Source organism: Polypterus senegalus, chromosome 5 (genome assembly GCF_016835505.1).
Source record: "Polypterus senegalus isolate Bchr_013 chromosome 5, ASM1683550v1, whole genome shotgun sequence".
In the NCBI taxonomy this organism is placed as follows: domain Eukaryota; kingdom Metazoa; phylum Chordata; class Cladistia; order Polypteriformes; family Polypteridae; genus Polypterus; species Polypterus senegalus.
In genome coordinates, this window is record NC_053158.1 from 180,583,535 (window position 1) to 180,607,574 (window position 24,040).

Consider the following 24,040-nt stretch of genomic DNA (forward strand, 5'->3'; position numbering starts at 1 on the left):
AAGAGGAAGTTTAAATGAAGACAATGACTCTGAGTTCCTCCAGCAAGTCATTTCAGAGCTGAGGTGCTCTGCCCATGAAAGCACCAGTGCCCTTTAGTCTTTAATGTCGCTCTAGGAACAACCAAAAGGTTCTTGCCAGAGGCCTCAGACTATGTACAGATACTGTAAATAAGGAGTTATCAGCTCACATATTTAACTGGGGCAAGACCATTTACTACCTTAAAAGTAATCAATAAAATCTTAATTTCAGTCCTAAAGCAAACTGGTAACCAGTGAAGGGCTAATAAAATAGAAATGATTTGATCTCAGTTCTGTTTTTGAATTAAAATCTTAGCAGCAGCAGCACCAACTTGAGCCTACTAAGTGTATTTTGAAGACAAGTTAAAAAAACATTACTGAAGAAACCAAGGCATGTACACTAATTTCTGAATCTCTGAAATTCAAAATGTATATACATAACATTGTCAACTCATAAGCACTGCAGTAACCAACTCTGGACTGTAAACTAGTCTGGCTCAGGATGACTTAACAGTTAACACAAATGTGTCTAGCTTGTGAGAGAAAAACCAGAGCACCCAAAAGAAAACTCACGATATGGGAATAAAGTGTCAACTCTATACAAAAAACAATTGGGAGCAGAATTCAAAACTAGGATCCTAAACTAATCCACCACAGTCCTGAACAAATTAAACAAAGTACAGTACAAGATATAAACATAAAATTAAGAACATGATGTTACAGAAGATAAATGGCTAAAATAATTTTATGCAAAACTATAGTGCAACCAAAAAATTGCAAACATCTCAAATGGAATCTTTAGGTAGATCAAAAATGCTATAGAAACCTTTTTTTTTGTTCAGAATTGAAGATTAAAACTGGATACATATTAAAAAGGGATATACAGTAATCCCTTGCTATACCGCGCTTCGACTTTCACGGCTTCACTCCAACACGGATTTCATATGTAAGCATATCTAAATATATATCACGGATTTTTCGCTGGTCCACTGATTATGCGGACAATGGGTCTTTTAATTTATGGTACATGCTTCCTCAGTTGGTTTGCCCAGTTGATTTCATACAAGGGATGCTATTGGCGGATGGCTGAGAAGCTACCCAATCAGAGAACATATTATGTATTAAATAAAACTCCTCAATGATATACAATATGCTTTCCGTGTGGTGTTTCGCATACTTAAAAGCTCTAACAGCACCTATTGATTTTTGATTGTTTGCTTTTCTCTCTCTCTCTCTCTGACATTCTCTGCTCCTGACGGGGGTGTGTGAGCAGAGGGGCTGTTCACACACTGGCCTAAAAGATACGGTCGTTCCTCTAAAAAATGCTGAAAGACTACCTTCACATTGCTCCCTTCCTTGCAACTGCTTTATCGGGCGGTGCTTCGCTTCCTTAAAAGCACCTATTGATTTTTGATTTTTGCTTTTCTCTCTCTGTCTCTCTCGCCCTCTGACATTCTCTGCTCCTGACGCACACTCCTTTGAAGAGGAAGATATGTTTGCATTCTTTTAATTGTGAGATGGAACTGTCATCTCTGTCTTGTCATGAAGCACAGTTTAAACTTTTAAAAAAGAGACAAATGTTTGTTTGCAGTGTTTTATAACTATATAATTTATAATTTATATAAACGTATGGTTTTTACTTTGCGGATTTTCACCTTTCGCGGGGGGTTCTGGAACGCAACCCCCGCGATTGAGGAGGGATCACTGTATCTCAAGAGTAATGACAGAATCACAGCTTCCCTTTGTTGTAATAGGGTGACAGAAACATCGCAAACAGATTGGTAGGCCTCGAAAATATCCAAAACCAGGTCAGGACCTTCTCTGACCTGCCTAGAGATAAGCCTTACCCCAAGCATTATGACCTTAAACACCACAGGTAGGCTTCAGTTTGCACATAAAATGAATCTTAAATGTTTAAAGCTTAAAATCTGCTTTAAATGCTCACGAAAACATAAAAACACCCAAAGGAGAGGATAACTATAAACCCCTGGCTTGAATAGACAATAAAATTAAGTTATTCAGATTTTAAAAATGTATCAAGTAATCAGAAAAAGAAGAAATGAATATGTAAAGCAGGAGAAAGTAAAAAAGGATATGTCTGAAAAGGCAGCTTAAAGATAACAAGTTCAATCCATAACCAAAATCAAAGGCAAAAAAAAATGGAAAATCTAAATAATTCTTACACCGTACAGTCTTTACTCCACAAACTCCAATGAACCTCTGCTGAGACCAACTCTTCCACTAAAATATAAAGACAGCACTGCCCCCGCCTCTTTAGGTTTCAACCACAGAATACGAGAAACATAAAACTTAGATACACAATACATTTAATACTATTTGAACATAACAATATTATCAAAATTTACATAACAACAAAATATGAAGAATAATAATTCAAAACCAACAATAAAAAGAAAAATAAACAGAAGCCAGGAAGCAAATACTGGCTGTAACATAACACTTAGTAGCTCATAAATGCTTTTGGCTCACAGTATCTAGTTGTCATTTACAATGGAAACTCTACAGTAACCAATATATGGCAAAGTGAATGCAGTGGTGAGTTCAAAGAGCTTTTTTGAAATGAGAGGAAGTAATTGTTGCACCACCTAAAAAATACATCAAGTCTCTGCCAATTAATCTTACTCGTAGTAGATTATCAATTTTCTTTTATGAAGAAAACTGAGATTTATCCAAGCAAGAAAAATGTAAGAACATCAAGATGTTGTATTTTACATTTTATTGGTAAATATTGGTATATAACTATTTAAAGAATCGTTGGCATAAAGAATCATATATAATATAAAAAAACATTAATTTTAAAGCTAATAAGAAGAAGGCAGACAAACAAAAAACAGGTGGAGGTCCACACGGTCCAGACCTAACCCCTGCAGAAGAGTTGGCTTTCCAGCAAAATGCCCATCACCCTGTTTTTGAGGGCATTCCAGGGGGAAGTTCCTCCTCAGAACCAGTGGCAGGATGCAGTGGTCACTTAATTTCAGGTAAAGGATGGTCATTGCATATATTTGTCCTCAATATGTGCCATAGGTATGTTCCATATAGCCCTCTTTTTTGTTGGGTCAGTTGCAGGGAATGTCATATCCCTAGAACCTGTCTCTGATTAATGAGATATTGACGAAGGTCGAATATTTGATGAAGACACTGTGTGTGATTATTCATCAGGATGAGAGGTACATTTTTCAAATAGTTTGGTCAGACTCCACTCTGATCAGTCCCATGTGCCCCAATCACATTTGAAAAACATGGGTAATGAGAATGTTAGGCTGATTGTGAGATTCTTTATGGAACTGTGGGGGTTTGTGCCTGTGTATTACCTACCTGCAATGGCATGAAATTCCTTTTTTATTGTATGCACACACAAGTGTCCAGGAAACACTATATTCATTTTTCATATATCAGTTTATATTGTTTGCCACAAAGAGCAATTTTCTTATTATTTATTATCAAGTAGTGTGGTAGACAGTAATACTTGAGGAACAATCAAAAACCAGCTTAATGCTATTTGGAAGAAAATAGGAGGATGGGATTGGCAGGCTTTCTTGGGCTGAATGCTCTGTTCTCTTCAAAATTTTTGTAATGTTTTAATATTCAAAACCCATGTTCTTCTACCTCAACTTTACAATTTCAGGATATATAGCAATAGTTTAATATATGAAACATGACAATAATAAGTGATTTGGGTTACACAGGGAGCAAGCGCTAATATCCATTCTTTAGGCTATATTCACATAAAAAGCCTCATTCCTCAATTCCAATTTTTGTCAGATTGAATATGCTTATCTTGAAGGTTCACATTCATAAATACAAGTGACCTTGTATCTAAATGTAATGTGAATGCATCAGTCCTCCAAAATGACACGGATGTTTGTGCACAAGTCAATTGTGTCACCAACAAGAAAAAAAACGTTATATTTGCGAGGTGATTTGTGTTATTAAAACTGTCAAAAGGGATACATTAGTAGCTAGTGTATGCATCCCAACTTGCTCTGGAGATCGGCAAACAGTTATTTAGCTATACCCAACTTGGTCAAGAAGGTGAAAAAAAACAGACAGCTATTTTCGCAGTAATTGCTGTCCCTGCTGCACCAAGAGATATCAATTTGTCACAACTGTAGCTATTGTTGTTTTGCTTCTCTGCCTACTAAAAAAACAACATGAATTCTGATCCGACCTTTTCTTATTCATTTTGCATGGCCACAAATTGGATATGTATCCGATCTAGGACCAAACATGAAATGTGCTAGATCCTACGTCCTAGATCATATTTCTGTGTCCATACAGCCCGAAAAATATCAGATTTGTGTAATTTCAGCCTGGTAATTTGAATGTTTTTATTTATTCTCAAGTCAAATTTTTTAATTGCCTTATATTATTGCATTATAGTTTCTATCACTATATACTCTACATTTTTGCAATCAGATTATATATTAGAATGAAAGGAACCATATTATCAAAAGTATAATAAAAATTGTGTACAATATTTTACAATTTCCTTAACTGGCAAGGTGCTATACACAACAACAAACATTATATAAGTAAGCATATTCCATCTTTATGTGAAGTTATGGTGCTACAGTTAATAAAAACATTTCTGTCACACCTGAGTAGCTTAAGATTAAAGCAATTTTAAGAAACATCACATTTGTTTAAAGTAAAAAATAACTGTGGTACGTCACTGATAGCCAGTGATTGACAAGCTGTGCGACTTGCACGTTGCTCTATATTAAGCATTTGTGCTCGGCTCAGCAGGGCCCATCACTGCACTGGCAGTTTTGTCTTCACATTTGTATGAATGTGCAGGTCCCTGCTGTGCTCCTTGCACAAAAAAATACAGCTGGTAGCTCATTGAGCAATTTCCCTAATCGACTCATTACCATTTTTTCCTCTGGCAGGGTCATGGACTCTTACACTTGTGACAAGCTATAGTCATGGGCTTTAAAACTCAGGTTGTTTGTGCCACAAAGCAATTCTTCCTGTTTCTTTTTTTTTTTGTTCCTAAGGAACTACAGTGACACATCAGCATTATTGAGTGATGCATTATGTACTGCAGACAAATTCTTTGCAAGGTCAAGGAAAAAATAATAAGAAAAGAGAATTACTTGCTATAAAAATATAGTCTGAGGTAGGAACAATGAGAATTAAAGAAAACCTTTTTTTTTTTTCAAAAATAGCAATACTGAAGAATATATGACAGAGGCTATTGGAAGTGGAGGTGTTTGTCTGACAGGTGTTTCTTGTAATTGCTTTCTAGTTTTCCCAAAGCCTAAAGGAATAACATATAAACTTTTAACAAAAATGTTCAAGGGATGTCTTTTCTTCCACTCACTAATTCAACATAAAATTTCTTAAAGAATTATAATGAAAAAAAATCTTATCAGTACCATTTGTATTAAACCTACTAAGTAATTCAGAACATATTTTCCTGAGTGAAGTGTTTTGCATGTTAAACTAAACCAGATCACTTCTTCTTCTTTTGGCTGCTCCCATTAGTGGTTACCAAAGCAGATCATCTTTTTCCATAAAACTAAACCAGATCACTATTACTTGAAAATCTCAGAATACACTAAATATCAAGTAGTTATAATTTACATGTAAACTAAATTAGAAATTCCTTCACATTGAATTTCTTCAGTTTAATATAAACCATTAAACAATCATCTGTTCATCTCTCTTTTGTTATAGTTGGTTTATTTTATTACAGTTTTCTTGGGTCTGTAAGAAATAATTTAAATGTCTTTGCTGAAGTTTGCTAACCTAGAGAATTCAATTTTGACATTTGGTTTTTGTCAGAAGGCTTCCTTTAGAATTTGTTCATTTTTTTGTGTTTATGTTTTTAGTGTTTTATGCCATTTTCTTTTGTTTTGGGTACTTTCAATGAGGTCTGTCGCTATGGCAATCAGTAATGTGTGATGAGTGATGTCATCAGTGCAGCCTTATAAAAGTCAACGTGTGCATCCCCACATCATCCAATGTTCAGTTAATATTATAGTGATTATGTGTCATACTCAGTTATTCCTGCTGTTAAAAAAAGCTTGTTTTTACTTTTGAATTAGTAGCTTTGAGGACGTAACTTTTGACCTCCCAGTTATGATCTCTGCTTTGTTTTTTCTCTCGGTCCTTCCTCATAAAAAAATGTTACTGACTTGCTTTTTTCAGTCAGTACAACTTTGGCTAAGGAAATTCATGTATGTATTTATTTATCCGTTTTTTTTTTTAAAGTTAGGTGTGTGTTTTTATTTTTTTGGAATGCAAGAAGATCACAAAATTTAAAAGTGCCTCCATAAAGATCTAAAGTTTGTAGGGGTAAGGCACTGCCTAACTTCTACTTCAGCTACTGGTTCGTTAACATTTGTAATTTAAGATTATGAAGAAAAATAAATGGTAGAAAAACTTTATCTGCACCACTCTGTATGTTATGCTGTGTTCTCCTGTCGTTGTTAACTATTGGCGGTTTTCCTAGTAATCCAGTGCCTTGTCATTTACATCAAATATAGTATAATTGCAGGAAACACTTTAATGTAGTGATGATATTCCCAGGCTGTCATTCTTAATTATGGTCCAGACCTTCATTACTGTTATTTTAGAATTGTTGTACAAAATCTGCCAAGTTAGTGTCCCCTCCTCTAGTAGATAGTGTTCAGAATAAGTAGGTTGAGATAGTGTTCTAAAAAGTAGGAAGACAGATGTTTCAAGGTAAGGTTAAAATGCTTACTAATAATAGATTGCACAGGACAGGCAGACCCAAAATACTCATAGGTTCACACAGAAATACATCTTGCCTGAAGAAGGGGCCTGAGTTGCCTCGAAAGCTTGCATATTGTAATCTTTTTAGTTAGCCAATAAAAGGTGTCATTTTGCTTGACTTCTCACTACATTTACAATGGCTAACACGGTACAACACCCTAGTACTGGCAGGTGACTGATACAGAGGTGGGTGATCATATCTGATGATTTGTCTATAATGTTAGCATGTAATTGAAAATGTTTTACTATTTTTTCTTTATTTTATCATTAGTCACTTTCCTGTCTATCTATATAGTGCCTCTAATATTTTATCAATCTATGATTAGTCACTTCTCTGTATACTGCCTTAAATATGTATCTATCTGTACTGTGTCTTTAATATTTATCAATCTATTAGTTATTTCTCTATCTCTAACTATCTGCACAGTACCTTTCATGTCTGTCTATCTGTTCATCTATCTGGCTATTATTAGGCAGGCATATCTTCCCTGTCCATCTATCTATATAGTGCCTTTCATATTTTTACCTGTGTTTTTGTAGTACAACTCTGTTATAGTTTTTTGGCACAAAAGACCAACATTATTTTCATGGAAAACTGTTTTTTAAGATTTTCCTTTGTAGTCTGCCTTTTATTTTCTATTTTAAAAATATATTAACCATTGTTTGAAGTGATCCAGAAGAAAAGAAAAAAGCAATGACAAGAGGTACATATTAATAGAAAAAACCTTCGACTGTCAACTGTTTTGATGCTTGAAGAATAAAATACAGTCAAGAAAATGATCTGTTTTAATAACTCTATCATAACATGACAGTAAAATGTCACAAAGCAAGGAAGAGTAATTTAAATATATTCCAAGCTGCATTCAGTGGTGCTGATTAAAAGTAAACAACATTATTCGATGTCTATCACTTTTTGATAATTAACATTCAAAGAATAATAAAAATGCAGCTCCTCGGTCAACAACTGATGAAAAAATTACTTTCCTTAGGTAATACAGATGTAATGATAATTTTAAAGTAGCTATTTATTGTTATCAGAGCTGAGATGTTATTTTATGGTAATGTATTCTGTTTGACAGAATTGAGCTGACGTTTACATTTTGTGCGATGTATGTTTGCTAAGGACACAATGTATGTTACATGAGCAGTGTGGAGGAAAATCGTGTCTTAAAGTTTGTACTGTTTTGCACATATGTGATGATGGAGATAGGTCCCTGATATCCCTTTGGTCCTCTCGTGGATATGAGTAAAGAGATGTCCACACTTTCACTGATTTGTGTAAGAAGATAATAGCAGTCAAATACGTAGATGTGAACAGGGTGAAAAATAAAGTTGCCTGAGTGTTCTGGAAGTGCAGTGGACATTCATTGGTCAAGAGTCCTGCCTTCAGTTAAAAAGAGTCAACCCGTGTGGAGGGACTTCCTGTTTGTAGACTATTTTCATTTTCCGCAGTTTTTTATTTAACAGTATTTTAGTAGGAAATACATGTGTTTTGCCAGTTTTAAGCATATGATCAACATTAGATTTTTTACATGCTCATTCTTGTTAATGTTAGCGGTTGTCCAGTGTTGGTCACCATTGGGTTCCATTCTGTCAGAGACTTTTTTATGAGAAAAACATGAGATTTAAAATTTCTTGGCCTTCACTACAAACTACATGGGGTAAGTAACTTGTAAAAAATCATTTGAGTGTTCCTTTAAGGCTTAGTTTGATTGCAGAAGAGCATGTATTTCACATAGAGTTTGAATGTCCACGTCGTTTTTGAATGTTTCCTCCATTAGTCGTCTGGTTTTCTTCTGGCTGTCAAAAAGCATTTTATCAGGTTAAAATTTCTGAAATTACTTTACTGTGTGTCTGCTTGTAATTGTGGCCTGTAATGTGCTGAAATAGGGCCTTACCATGCATTTGTGGCTGATGCCAGACTGTTATGTCAATGATGGATAGGCATGCTGTATGTATACTGTAGATTTAATTATTATTTTGTGTTAGTTTTTTTTGTAGACATGGTTGTAATATAGTTTTCATTTTCCATTTCATAAAACACTGTAGTCTTTATATATTTTTCATTCATTTATCCATCCTTGTTTCAAACCCACTTATCCACGGCACAGTCATGGGACTGTATATTCAGTAGAATGCAATTAGTGCTAAAATGATATATGCACATTTTTGATGGAGATGTCATTTTTGTTTATCTTTGTACTGTATTAAAGGAATTCTCTGTGTATTTTTTTAATCACAGTTCAGTCAAACTGATTTCTTTATCCTTTACCGGTATATTTGTGAACTAGCCAGTACTTTAAGGTTGTATTATTGCCCAGTCTTCATTTTTTTGCCTTTACTTAATCAGACTTTCAAAGAGTCTATTAGGAAATAGGTCAAATTCTGCCACTATGGAGAACATAATAGGTGGACCATAATATTATGCACATTTTTATCTTGTGTAAGAAACCACTGCTTATTCTTTATCAGGCTCTAGTTATTCATGAAAAAAACAATGTAATTTAATTAAAGTTAAAATAAGAAGCTGAACAAAAATAAAATTGTTTGCCAAATTTCTGTTTAATTTTTTAATTGATGTAATAACTGAATAGTAAACAAATTATTAGGTCTTGTATGTTCAGCTCAGTTTGAATGTGGTAGCTGAGTTACAATATCACATTCTGTATAAGGGAAGATTGATAATTTTCATAAATATAATAAGGACATCTACAATAAGTTTAACTTTGCAATTTTAGAAGTTGATGTTTTGTTTCACTAGGATATGATGTAACAAGAATGACTGTAGGTCAATTTTAGCAGATGTATAAACTTTGGAGGATGTGGTTAAGGATAGATATGAACGCCAGCAGCATAGGTTTAAACTTTGGCTGGTGAAGGTCAGAATAACAGTTGGGCCATCAAGAAGGTGACCCCTTTTAATAAGTAAACAAAAAGAAAGCAAAAATGAGTGCATGTTGGCACAACTTAAAGGTCAGCAACAATAGCCCATACAGAGTTTTCCACACAGAAAAGGGTTAACAAGTGATCACTCTGGAGTTCTGTTCTTGTGAAGGCTATGGCTCCCCTTTTGGGGCAATTCAGTTTTATAGAGCACAAACCCATAGGGACGGGGTCTGCTACGGGCATCGTGGGTGGTGTTAGGTGCCATTAGTAGACATCTTCTTGGGGCTGTGGGTGGAAGAGAAAAAACAGTTACTGTTCTCATCCTAGAGTGGTACTGCTTATCTTAGCTGAGCTAGGAAGATGGACTTCAGGTGCGCATGCATTATAGATGCATGATCATTTCCATCTGATTAGGTAGAATGGTCCATTAGGCATAGTTGGAGCAGAGGTGGGTTAGATTACATGGTCAAATTCGTACAATGAGTTACAGACCAGATCTGTCAACTTTGGAGTATAAATTTCAATGTCTTAGCTGCTACACCATTATAGTGGTGTACTGGCAAGAAAAAAAATCTTGTTGGAATTTGCATGTTCTTCCTAGCAAAATTCAATTTCTTCTGTATTCATTATTGATGATTACTTAACAATCTACAATATTTGCTGTATGTAAATAGCATCTTGAAATTAATACCATTTTAAGTTGCTTTACAAGTGCAGCAAGACATTTGTAGGGTTTTATATATTTTATTTTGAGAACAAATGGGTGAAATGCTTTGCTCAGAATCACACAAAGTCAGAGGCAGGGATTGAATGGTTACCTTGTGGTTTAAAGTCAAAAAATTTGGCAAATAGGCCACATTTCCTGGCACATACCTAGAAAGCAAATGAACATTCACATAATGATAGTCTGCAGCACATATTCTCACCACATTCAACCAATAAACGATTAAAAGTAATACATTTCACAAGAATGGGACATTTACTTCATCACAGCTTGACAGATTTTCTAATTGCCTTTAAAGACCAGAATTCAGCAACCCCACGTGGGTACTTTGAACTGTCTTATCAGGCTACATGTCCAATTTATTATTGATATTAGTCTTCTTTTGAAATCTGCTTTCTCTTTTCAACATACACACAAACCAAGTACAGTACTTTGTAAGTTCTAGTAATATTAACTTTAATTCATATTCAAACGTGATTATATTTATAATATGAAGTAGCAATTCTTGACCTTTTCTGGATACAATTGTTAAGTTTTTTTTTTTGTCGTATGATTTACTCTCGGGGCTGGATGTAAATATATTTAAAGTGCTCTGCTCCAGTTTCTGTAGCTATGCTAAGGTATATTTGATTTCTTATAACACTTCAAAGTGCAAAATGATGTGGCTTTTTATTTATTAATCCACTTGTACAAACTTAAAAAAACACGCTACTTGACTTGACCCGAGTTGTTTTGAGTCATGTGCTAATGGGTACTGGAATCAGTGTCTGGAACCAATGGATGACAATGCTTGATGAACAGTCCCTCGAGTACCCAACAATGCAGAATATGACTCTGCATACCTTAAGCTGTCTCCAACAGTGCATTAGACTGACATTCAACAACAATTTTGCTTTGTGAATCTATTTTATTTTGTGTATCACTTAATAATTACTTAATCTTTTACTTACTAGTTACATTTATACATTTCAGGTGACTGCTACACATTTAGAATGTATAATCAAAAGAGAGAAGGAACAGTGCCTCGAGAAGATTAGACGGGAGAAATCCACAAATGACTTCAGTTTAGGTAAGATTTGACATGTTAATAAATATTGATTTCTTACCTGAGTAAATAAATATAAATTGTGGCAAAAATTATTGTCCTTGTTATTGATATGTGTATCAGTTTTCTAAGAAGTGTCTGTATTGTTTGGCAGTTAAGTTTAAAGGAATGGCAATGTGGTAGAAATTCTGTATGTTTTCCACTACTGCACACTGGACTGGACTGAGCTAAAATGCTCAGTTCCTCTGAAATAGATTTATGTCCCTAAGTGTTCTCATATTTAAGTAGATCACTGGCAAAATATATATATATTCTGTATTTCTGGTAAAATTATGTTGTATCTGAGCAATTTTGCACATGAAGCTACAAAGGTGATGAATGCTTTTTCATCAATTGTTTTTAAAGCCTTTTTTGTTTGGTTTAACATTGTGCATTAAGTCCTTTGAATTACAGACAAAAATATCCAAATAATATTTATTGACCCATCAATTTATAGAACCTATCTACGTGTTCATTTTCTAAACATGCTTAATTTGAGTGGAACTGAAACCTACCCTAGAAGCATCACTTGCAAGGCAGGAATGAATTCCAGACAAAGTGCCATTTGCTCAGCGAAGCAAACTTATTTACACACTCACTTTCATACCATGCCAATTCACCTGTGAAGTGAACATTTGTCTCTTTGGGATATGAGAGGAAAACTGAGAAGTGCAGATACCTGTAAATACAGAAACTGCAATCAGGCAATGAGTGGACTTGCATTTAATTCTTTTCTCCTAAAGCTGAGAGACAACATTTTTAATGCGTGTGCTAACACTCTGCTTTAATTAATTTCAAATTAAAAATCGGAGAAAAATGTACAGTGATCCCCCGCCTAGACCACCATCAGTGATAGGTGAAAATCCGCAATATAGAAAGATCATATAAATTAACATTATTTTGTGTCGGGGACCTACGCTTACTGTTCTTACGAGATTACACCACGTTAGCAGCAGCCAGTCAGAGCCCAAGAGAATGAAAATCCCACTCTGGTTGAGTCTCCTCTTTCGGCCAATGAGGGGCCTTATAAGAAATCATCTGGGTATTGTAACGCAAAACTCTTTGTCTACCGTAGTGTACATTGTAAGTATATTTAATGATTTACCTTATTAAAATCTGCAATATAGTAGGGGCGTGATAGCTGAACCGCGATATAGCGGAGGATCACTGTATTGGTCTGTTGTGCTGTGTTTTTTGTATCTTTTAGCTTGTTTGTAATTGATAATTTTCTCCTTTCTTTTGAAAAATTGAAAGTCAAAATAGAGTTGTAACCAAAACACAAAATTCTAATATTAGGCCATACTTGGAAATACAACTAACTACTACTTTAAAAATCTGAACGCTTTTACATCCACCGAGAGATGGCATCAAGTGTGAATTGAGCCAAATTTATATAATTATATCTTCCATTATGCATCAATGTGAGAATCACAGTCACATGACCTTCAAAATGACATTGCATATAAATCTGAGACATTAATGAAAATTAAATTTTAAATTGCAAACCATAATGTGAAAATAATAACAGAAGTGAAATCATCATGATCAAAAATATCAAAATGCACAAATTACACATCCAAATAAAATTTAGTATTACATCTGCTCCCTGTTTTGTTGTCTATTGTTCATTTTGTTTTGGCTCCTTTGGGTTTTGAATTTTGTAATATGGTTTTGGTCTTCAGATATTTTTAGACATTTTCTTCTTTTTCTTAATGTTTTTGCTTATTGCTTTTTCTTTTGGATTTATTTTCAGTAAACAGCATAATTTTCTTATTTGGATATTTTCTTATTATTTTCTTGTAATAGTGTATTTGTTTTCTTTTATAATCAATTCTCATTATTGCCAGCATTTTTCAACAATTTCCTTGAACACGTGGCAAATCGCTACAAAAATAAATGGTGTAAAAGTGTTTACAAGGCATTGCATTATTTAGCCTCTTAGCCTGTCTAAACATAGCATACAATTATATTTAAGTTTACCACAACAGGCTTAGTGGAACTAAATTGTCTGGATAATTGCTGAAGAGCCTGGATGCTTTGCTTAATTGGCAGTGTACGCATCAGCTCTGGATAACAAGCTGAGTGCCAGAGAGCGGTGATTTTAAACGTTATTATTCAATGTTATCACCTCTGCTTTTTAAAAATCTTACTGATATAATCTTCTTTTAGAATTATAACAGTGGTTTGGTTTATTCTGTTTATGTATCATTTCTTGATTTGTGATGCCTTACTGGAGGTTTTTTTTATCCTTCAATAAAGTTTTCTTTACAAAACACACATTTGTTTTCTATACCTGGGAAACCATGGGAACTTCGGCTAGTAATGATATAAAATGGAATAAGTGGCAATTTACAGAAAATATGGACAAGGCAAACAAATGTTAGCTGAATGAAGTCTTTACAAAGAGAACAGTCTGTACAGCAACTCATCTTTTGTTTTGCTTAAAGTAGGTCTTATTTATTGAAAGTCGCTGATACACCAGATCAAATTGAATTCAAAATACTATATATTTTGTTTTAATGAAAACATCTTGTTATGGTACATAAATTAAAAATGTCTTTCATAGATTGCTAAATTCCAATGTGAAAATGAAAGCTTTGAGTTGAGAAACAGCTGCAAGTAATTTATTTGGAAAATAAATGTTAAGAAGTGGGGACATTCATGCAGAGGATCACATGTACTAATGCAGTCTGCCTCTTTGTGAGTAATTACAAGACATCTGGTGATCTGGAGTCCGGCCTTTTAATGTGTGGGTTGCCATGGTACAGTAGGCTGAAATTGAGAACATGCTGCAAGCTGGTGTTGCTTTAAGTATGATTGTGACGTGATTTAAAATTTATTTCCATTTTTTTCAGATATTGCTGATAAAGTAGCAGGTGGTTATTAAAAGGCTACAGTGTATTTTAGTAGACTTATGAGGATATGATTTTACAGTTTGTTGCCAAGGTCTAGTATGCCTTTATCCATCACACTCTTACCTGTTGACTGACTGCCATTACATCTGACCCTTCACCTTCACCTTGTGGATGGTGAGCTGGCTCCACACAGGTTTTTTGGACCTAATCTAAAAGGGGTTCATGGATTACCTTCATTGCTGGGCAAACTATATATGATATTATGAAGAAGTTATTAATACAATAGAAACTTGGAGTAAAATTGCTACTTCTAGAGCTTAAGAAGAGGTGAGGTGGTTTGGTTATAGAATTAGAATGCCTCCTAAGTGGAAAAGGCAAGATGCATTGGATTCCAGAAAATAACAGACTGGATGGGGTGCTGGTCCATTGCAGGACCCTCACACAAGCACATACATCCATAGTCACACTACCAAGGGAAGGCTACAATTCAGAATGATTATTAAATCTAATGTACATGTGCTTACGATGTGAGAGGAAAATCGGAGTACCTAGAGAAATACATATATAGATGGTGACTTGATGTGGAATTTTAAATCCAGCCACTGGATCTGTGAGCCAGCAACAGTAGTCATGGTGCCACCGTACTACTCATAAGAATATCATAATGATCAATAAGCTACTATATGTATGCATGGCATAATGCTCAGGTGCATTCAGAGAGGTTTGAATGTTGTGGAAATGTTCTGCATTCCTGTTCTTGGAATTGTTTTTACTGTTGTGTGAATACAGAATACATGTTTGTTTAGTGTATGCATAATGGCTTATAAGGCCATTAAGTATCTGCTTCCATTCATTTCTAGCTAAGTTGTGTGACTTTTTGTGTTTCTTGCATTTTCTTTGCTAACACAGTTATGAATAATAATGTGTTAAACTGAATTCACAGTGGACCTCATTGTTTCACTGTGCAAAATAAATTGTGTTTTCACTTCTAGCGAAATGTGTGCTGTTCACACAAGAAAGGCATAAACAGAATTAATTTTACTGGTGCAGATTGTATGTTTTATGTAGCTGCTGAAAAGAACAATGGTAAACATAGATGAGCAGTATTCATTGACTACTGCCCCCAAAAAAAAATAAATAATTGCCTTCAAACTGAATTTTACTGGTAGTTTTGTGAAACTGCATGCAAACTGTAGGATTATTTAACTTGACCTTTTATGACTTGAAGCATGAGAAGCATGTTGGTATTGCAGAAATTTTGGAAAGCCAGGAATCCAGCAGAGAGCTCCTGCTCATGTGTGAGAGCTGGTTTTGGTTTTGGAGATCTGTTTTGGTGTTTGTATTTATCAGATATGTAAAAGAGGGAAATATATAGGTTTAAATTACCTCGTTGAAGAAAAAATTGAAAATCTAAATTAATCATTAACTCATGTCACCAAGAATGCTTTTATTTTTTAAAGTAGACAATTTTGAAAACTCGTTACTGCTTTTTAAATGGTGATGACAATCAATGCTTTTTTTGCAAATGGCGTAAAAAGTCCGCTACTCCCCATGTAATGCCATAATCTAAAGAAGAGGTGGCATTTCCCGGTAATGCAGAAGGGGAGATGTACACCCTGTTAGAAATAACAAACAGGGCTGCGTTATATATTTTGAGTTAGAGATTGGTAGCAGAGCATAGGAGTGATCGGTGAGGGCAAGGCCAGGGCCGTTCTAATGCATGGGCACACTGGGCAGTTGCCTGGGAGGCCCATGCTAATCTATATATGTTGTGACTTGAGTGGTTGTGTAGGTAGGGGCCTCAGGGCACTGCTTTGCCCAGGGGCCTATAATGCTGCGAATAAGGCCCCTGGGTAAGGCATGAAGAGAGTGAATCAGTTCTACAGGTTTGTGGTTTTCAGAGCATCTCATGTGATAATGACTGTAGGAGCAGGAAAGATCATAGCAGGGCCAGCTAGCAAAGAAAACAGAAAAAGGCAAACGATAGTAATAGTGCATGATTTACTCAGTATAAAGTATACAATTGAAATAAATGACACAAAGAATGAGAACAACAAATCCTTCTGCCTCTCTCATGTCTTCTTATTACAAGGGTAGTACCTTGACTAATTAGTAGAGTGGATGACTCATCTTCCTGCACAGTAGCACAACAAATGCTCGTTTTAATTTTGCCTTCCATATTTTTCACCATGATCTTCTGGCCTCCCTTCTTCCTGTCAACCAAATACTTGTCTTACTTCACCTGGTAATTTCAAGTTCAATGAGTGAGTACTTAGAAGATGTTTTTTCAGCACAGATGAGATGTTGAATATTGGGCTGTCATGTGGTGCAGTAGGGGTGTTAAATGTTGCATGCCTCATTGTCTAAAACTGCAGATGTACTGGTCACTTGGCTGCCTTGCTTCACTGAACTTAAGCTGGAAACAGCGTCTTAGGCGCAGGTCTCGGCTTTAAGTCTGTACCTCCATGTCTGCTCTAGTAATGCTTCTATAATCTTACCTGGCCTTTCTCTTTGCAGTCTTGCTACTTGTCCCTGCCTCACACAACCCACCTAGGGTCAGTGACAACTTGATCTGCCGTTCTTTCACAGCTCCAAGAGCCTGAAGCTCCACTGGTGGCTGTGCACCCAGGCCACTGGGCCTTAGCAGATGGAGAAGTGGTGGTGGAGCTGCAGAGGTAGAAGTCTTTTGGCTGTCCTCCTTCCTATAATGGTGTTGCAAATGGCATTCCAGATCTTGGATTGTAGCTTCAAGACTATATAACAACTCCTTAGAGGAGCTCAGCAAGTTAATTCAGGTCTCTGCATCATTCAGTGCTTTGTTAAGTCATACTGTAGGCCTTCATCCCATCCCACTACTGACAATGTAGTGCCTAAAAAACAAAGCACCTACAGTGGTGTGAAAAACTATTTGCCCCCTTCCTGATTTCTTATTCTGTTGCATGTTTGTCACACAAAATGTTTCTGATCATCAAACACATTTAACCATTAGTCAAATATAACACAAGTAAACACAAAATGCAGTTTTTAAATGATGGTTTTTATTATTTAGGGAGAAAAAAAAATCCAAACCTACATGGCCCTGTGTGAAAAAGTAATTGCCCCCTGAACCTAATAACTGGTTGGGCCACCCTTAGCAGCAATAACTGTAATCAAGTGTTTGCGATAACTTGCAATGAGTCTTTTACAGCGCTCTGGAGGAATTTTGGCCCACTCATCTTTGCAGAATTGTTGTAATTCAGCTTTATTTGAGGGTTTTCTAGCATGAACTGCCTTTTTAAGGTCAAGCCATAGCATCTCAATTGGATTCAGGTCAGGACTTTGACTAGGCCACTCCAAAGTCTTCATTTTGTTTTTCTTCAGCCATTCAGAGGTGGATTTGCTGGTGTGTTTTGGGTCATTGTCCTGTTGCAGCACCCAAGATCGCTTCAGCTTGAGTTGACGAACAGATGGCCGGACATTCTCCTTCAGGATTTTTTGGTAGACAGTAGAATTCATGGTTCCATCTATCACAGCAAGCCTTCCAGGTCCTGAAGCAGCAAAACAACCCCAGACCATCACACTACCACCACCATATTTTACTGTTGGTATGATGTTCTTTTTCTGAAATGCTGTGTTCCTTTTACGCCAGATGTAACGGGACATTTGCCTTCCAAAAAGTTAAACTTTTGTCTCATTGGTCCACAAGGTATTTTCCCAAAAGTCTTGGCAATCATTGAGACGTTTCTTAGCAAAATTGAGACGAGCCTTAATGTTCTTTTTGCTTAACAGTGGTTTGCGTCTTGGAAATCTGCCATGCAGGCCGTTTTTGCCCAGCCTCTTTCTTATGGTGGAGTCGTGAACACTGACCTTAATTGAGGCAAATGAGGCCTGCAGTTCTTTAGACGTTGTCCTGGGGTCTTTTGTGACCTCTCGGATGAGTCGTCTCTGCGCTCTTGGGGTAATTTTGGTCGGCCGGCCACTCCTGGTAAGGTTCACCACTGTTCCATGTTTTTGCTATTTGTGGATAATGGTTCTCACTGTGGTTCGCTGGAGTCCCAAAGCTTTAGAAATGGCTTTATAACCTTTACCAGACTGATAGATCTCAATTACTTCTGTTCTCATTTGTTCCTGAATTTCTTTGGATCTTGGCATGATGTCTAGCTTTTGAGGTGCTTTTGGCCTACTTCTCTGTGTCGGGCAGCTCCTATTTAAGTGATTTCTTGATTGAAACAGGTGTGGCAGTAATCAGGCCTTTGGGTGGGTACAGGAATTGAACTCAGGTGTGATACACCACAGTTAGGTTATTTTTTAACAAGGGGGCAATTACTTTTTCACACAGGGCCATGTAGATTTGGATTTTTTTTCTCCCTAAATAATAAAAACCATCATTTAAAAACTGCATTTTGTGTTTACTTGTGCTATATTTAACTAATGGTTAAATGTGTTTGATGATCAGAAACATTTTGTGTGACAAACATGCAAAAGAATAAGAAATCAGGAAGGGGGCAAATAGTTTTTCACACCACTGTATATGGATTCTTTACTCTTTACATTGATCTTTGATCCTTAAACTGGGCACTCTAGTTGCCACACTAGTTGGAATTCATATGCAACTGCAGCAGTAATGGTAGTGGCTTATCTCCAGGCTGATGCAACTTGTCAATGCCATTATAATACAAAACGTAAAAGTAATCAGTAAATACAATAATAATAAAATACATTATATGACATAAATACAAAAGAAAAAAATAACATAATATAAAATACAGTGGTGCTTCGTACTTTGAACGATCCTAACTTTGAATGTTTCAGAATTCAAACGTTAAATTCATGAGAAATATGATTTGGAGTTTAAATGATGCTTCTACATTTGAATGGTACATGCAGTGAAAAAAATGCAGCAATAGATGTTGCTTACGCAGCAAGTGTTTATACGACATCTATTGTATAGGTCTTAGTGTTAGTACACTAACAGGTAACTCGATAGCTGTTTCCTAAATGAGTAAATTAAGCCAGGTCTCTATAATTAGCAGAATGCAACTGTCCTTAACAAACTTATTCGCTGCATCCTGTAGCTTCCGGTAGCAGGGGTCTAGGAATAGATTAATTCACTTTCCATTATTCCTTTTTTTATTCTTTTATTGAATTAATTAAAAGTGTGTAATGTTCCACACAATCAAATCAAACTTAACAAAACTAAATTCAATTCAACCTCCACCCATGAAAAAGAGAGGAAGGCCAATAGCCAGAGTAAAATTGTGTGACTAGTTAAGAGGGAAAGAAGTCCTTCTCTCCAATATAAATTCTTATTATAAAATGTTATTGATTAGATCCTGCCAGGTTTTAAAAAAGTTTTGAACAGATCCTCTAAGTGACAATTTCATTTTTTTCCAATTTCAAATAGTTTATAACATCAGTTACCTATTTAATTAACAGAGTTGGGCTTGTATTCTTCCGGTTGAGCAAGATAAGTCTACATGTTAATAGTAAAGTAAAGGCAAACATAGTTTATTTGTCCTCTCCACTTTAGGCCCATCTGGGAGTCCACCAAACACAGTTAATAATGGATATGGAGTGATTGTGACACCAAGGCTGTCTGATAGGCATTTACAAATATTTGTCCAGACTGATGTTAATTTGGTGCATGCCCAAAACATGTGATCCAGTGAGGCTGGAGCTCGATTGCAATGTTCATAGGTTGAATCTTGCCCTGGAAACATTTTGGACAATTTTAAATGAGATAGATGCGCTCGATAAAAGATATTAAGTTGAATAATTAAATACTTTGCGCATATGGAGCTAGAGTGAATTCTGTGCATGTCTGCCTTCCACTCCTATTCTGAAATGTTGAGTGAGAGATCCTTTTCCCATTGTACTCTGGGATCTTTAAAAGGAAGGGACTTTAAAATGCTTTTATATATTACAGAAATGCTGTCTGAGTCTTCAAGACTGATCAATATTTCTTCTGGAATAGAAATAGGTGGGAGGTGAGGAAAACTGGGCAGATTTCATTTAGCAAAGTTTGTAATTTGGAGATAGTGGAAAAATTGTGTTGATGGGAAACAAAATTTGGAGTGTAATTGTAGGATGCAAAGACATTATTTATATACAAGTCTCTAACTGATTTAATTCCATAAGTTTTCCAAACATTAAAGACTGTGTAAGTCTGAGAGGGAGGAAAAAGGTGGTTATCATGCAACAAATAAAATATTCTCTAACATGGAGCTTCCAAGTTAATTAACTAAGTGTATTCCTACATTGGTTCCATATTTTGCGTGAATGAAGGACAATTGGATTGTTAGTATATTGATGATACCTTGTACTTATTGGTGGACAAAGCAAGAAATATAAAGAAGTACTGCAGGATTTCATTTTTATTGTGGACCAAGCTACTGTGTGTTCATTTATTTGTGCCAATGTTTAGTTTTTTTTATAGCTTGTATATTTTGCCCAGTAATAAAATTGAAAATTAAGTATAGCCATGCCACCTTCTGATTTAGGTCATTGGATGTGTGGATATCTAAAAGTCCAAAAAATGAGGTTATGTTTGAATCTAATTTTTAAAAAAATGATTTTAATGTATATGGGGATGTTTTGAAATAGAAACAGAAGCTGAGGGAGGATATTTATCTTGATGGTGTTAATTCTCTCTGGTAAATTAAAATGGAGGGCATCCTTGTTTTTAAGTTTTTCCAAGCGGACAGCAAATTCTTGTTTAAAAAGAGCTTTATATTTACTTGTGATGTTTACCCCTAGGTATTTAAACTGATCAGCAATTTTAAAAGGGAAAGTATCCAATCTAATGTTGTTTGATGGAGAATTCACCGGAAAAAGCATTTTTTTTTAATTCTCGATACCTTTTGAAATTCTGCTAGTGCAGTTAGGGCTGCAGGGAAAGAATTTTATGGGTATGATATATATAGTTCCAAGTCATCGGCATATAGTGATATTTTCTTTTCAAGTCCATCTCTGAAAATCCCTTTTATCTCTGATGCATTTCGAAAGTGAACAGCCAATGGCTCAATGGCAATTGAAAATAGCAGTGGTGACAAGGGGCATCCTTGTCTAGTACCATGTTCTAGTCTGAAGTAGTTTGAAACAATGTTTTTAATACAAACTGAAGCTTCTGGACTGGTATACAGTAGTTTGATCCATGCACATATTTCCGTGCCAAACCCAAAATTGTTCAATGTGGTGAATAGGTAGTCCCATTCAAGCATATCAGATGTTTTTTCTGCATCCAAAGATAATAAGAGTGTTAGACTTTATGGATGAATACATTACATTATATTAGTGTTGAATATTGGAAGCTAAGTGTCTACCTTTAATAAATTGGGTTTGGTGATGTTTTATTATGGAAGGGAAAACTTTGTCAGTCTCTCTAGCTAGAACTTTGGAGAGTATCTTAACGTCATTATTCAGAAGTGAGATTGGTCGTATTTTGCACATTGTAATAAATCCTTATTTTCTTAGGAAAAATGGTAATTAATGCTTGGCGAAAAGTTTAAGGTAGAATTTTATTGTCTCTGGCTTCTACAAATGTTGCTAATAAAAGGGGAGCTAACTTAATTAAATATTTTTTTTATAAAATTCAGCAGGGTAGCCATCAGGACCTGGAGCCTCATGTATAAACGGTGCGTACGCACAGAAATGTTGCGTTAGAACGTTTCCACATTCAGATCGCGATGGATAAAACCTAAACTTGGCGTAAAGCCACACACATTTCCGCGGTACCTCATACCCTGTCGTACACCAGTTCTCCACTCGGTTTTGCAGACTGGCGGGACCCAGCATCAAAGCAGTGCTATTGTTCCTGTGTGGTTATCTTTTCTTTTCCTGATGCGGCTTAATAAATACACTGAAATTAACCGCATATTGTTTATTAGTTTAATGCATCTGATGGTAATTAACCAGTAACAATATAATGGTCCACGGAATGGTCAAATTATTCTAAATACCATAGCTACTTTAACATTGTTACTTTCACTGCACTTTCTTCTTCTTCTTTCAGCTGGGTTAGGGGTTGCCACAGCGGATCATCTTTTTCCATATTACTCTCACTGCACCACTCGGAGCAGCTGAACGGAAAGAGAATTATCTGCATACAGCATCAAGCACATACTGCCTCAGCCATGCTTCCTATTTGAACAGCTTCTCAATATGACAAATGCTTCAAACCTTTCATGTATGGACCTCGCAGTTCAGAAACAGTTTCATCCCAAGAATTCTAAACGCACTCAATCAGTCCATCAACTGCTCCTTGTAGAACTGTCAGTACTTATTAGTACAGTTACCTCACTGTAAACTTGCAGTACAGTTATAATATTGCACAACCTGAGCCACTTTATAAAGAGTGTATTTACATATGATGATGATATAATTTTTAAGATGAAATGCAGCAAAATATGTTTATTATATTATACAGATAAAACTTTAACTTCATTTAAATAATCTATATCTATACTAATAAAAGGCAAAGCCCTCACTGACTAACTGACTCACTCACTCATCACTAATTCTCCAACTTCCCATGTAGGTAGAAGGCTGAAATTTGCCAGGCTCATTCCTTACAGCTTACTTACAAAAGTTAAGCAGGTTTCATTTAGTAATTCTACGTGTAACGGTCATAACGGTCGACAACTTATTTATGGACCCATCTTCACAAAATTTGGTAAGCGGCTTCCCTGCGCTAACCGAAACCGATGTACGTACTTATTTTGGTGGTATGACGCCACTGTCGGCTGCCATATGGAACCTTCCAACTGTCTTTGTTACCTATGGGCCCATCTTCAAGAAATTTGGTACGTGGGTTCCCAACGCTAACTGAATCCTACTTGCGTACATATATACATCCATAGCCTGCAGCTCGGTCGCCGTGTGAGGCGTTGGTCCCCATCCCCACGCCTCCCACGTTGTTGGCTTCCTGCCTATATAAGGCCGTCTGTCGCTCCGGTGTCTTCATTCCCTTCCTTGCTCGCCAAGGTATTCACGTCTCCCTGCTGATAACTACAGCCTTTTTATTTAATCCACGGCGTCTCCGCTGTTTTATTGTTCGTTTATTATGATTGTAGTTATTGTATAGGTATTTTAGACTTAGTTTACATTGTTCAGGTACCCACTTCCTTTATCGTTCCAACCGTACCCCCATTAACATCTCTATCAAGGTGATCACCATCGATCAAAGAACTGTCACTTACTGAGTGGTTTCCATGCCCGGAGATGGCGCCTGCCTTTTCCATTCTCTATGTTACATATTGCACGGCCATATCAGGCTCACTCTTGATATCCGGAGGAACATTGTGTCTTATGTATTGAATGACTGGAGCAGGTTCAAGGTGTGGATTGATGATGGTATAGGAGATAATTATACTACACAGGAGCACTATGAGTGAAATGCTTAAGCCTTTCAACTATGGTTCTGCATGTGAGTAGGTGGCTGCCGCTGAATTGTTTGGTTGTCGCTTTCAAGTATACCGAAATGGCCAAATATTTTACACCTTTGGACAACAGCCAATGCCTCTTAAACATCTTAGATTCACAGGTGACGATTTGATTAGTGGACACTTTGATGTTTATGAATGTTTAAACTCTCAAAAGCTGGATGCGAAGTTATCGATGAAACTGGTTGTATGCTTACAACGCTTGACAGATGCTGAATGTCACTTCAACACAACAAGTCCTGCAAATACTAACAAAATTGAAACAAGCCATGAAACTCAAACCGATTATGAT

General features: G+C 36.0%; 1 protein-coding gene across 3 annotated transcripts in view; it reads left to right on the forward strand.

Annotated features, from left to right (window-relative positions):
* The window catches only part of LOC120529671 (pituitary adenylate cyclase-activating polypeptide type I receptor-like), a 262,708-nt gene that overhangs the window by 93,134 nt on the left and 145,534 nt on the right, over window positions 1-24,040 (forward strand). For all 3 annotated transcript variants that reach the window (XM_039753681.1, XM_039753679.1, XM_039753680.1), the window contains exon 3: window positions 11,363-11,459. In XM_039753681.1, the coding sequence (XP_039609615.1) occupies window positions 11,363-11,459 (97 nt within the window). The remainder of the gene's footprint in view (window positions 1-11,362; window positions 11,460-24,040) is intronic.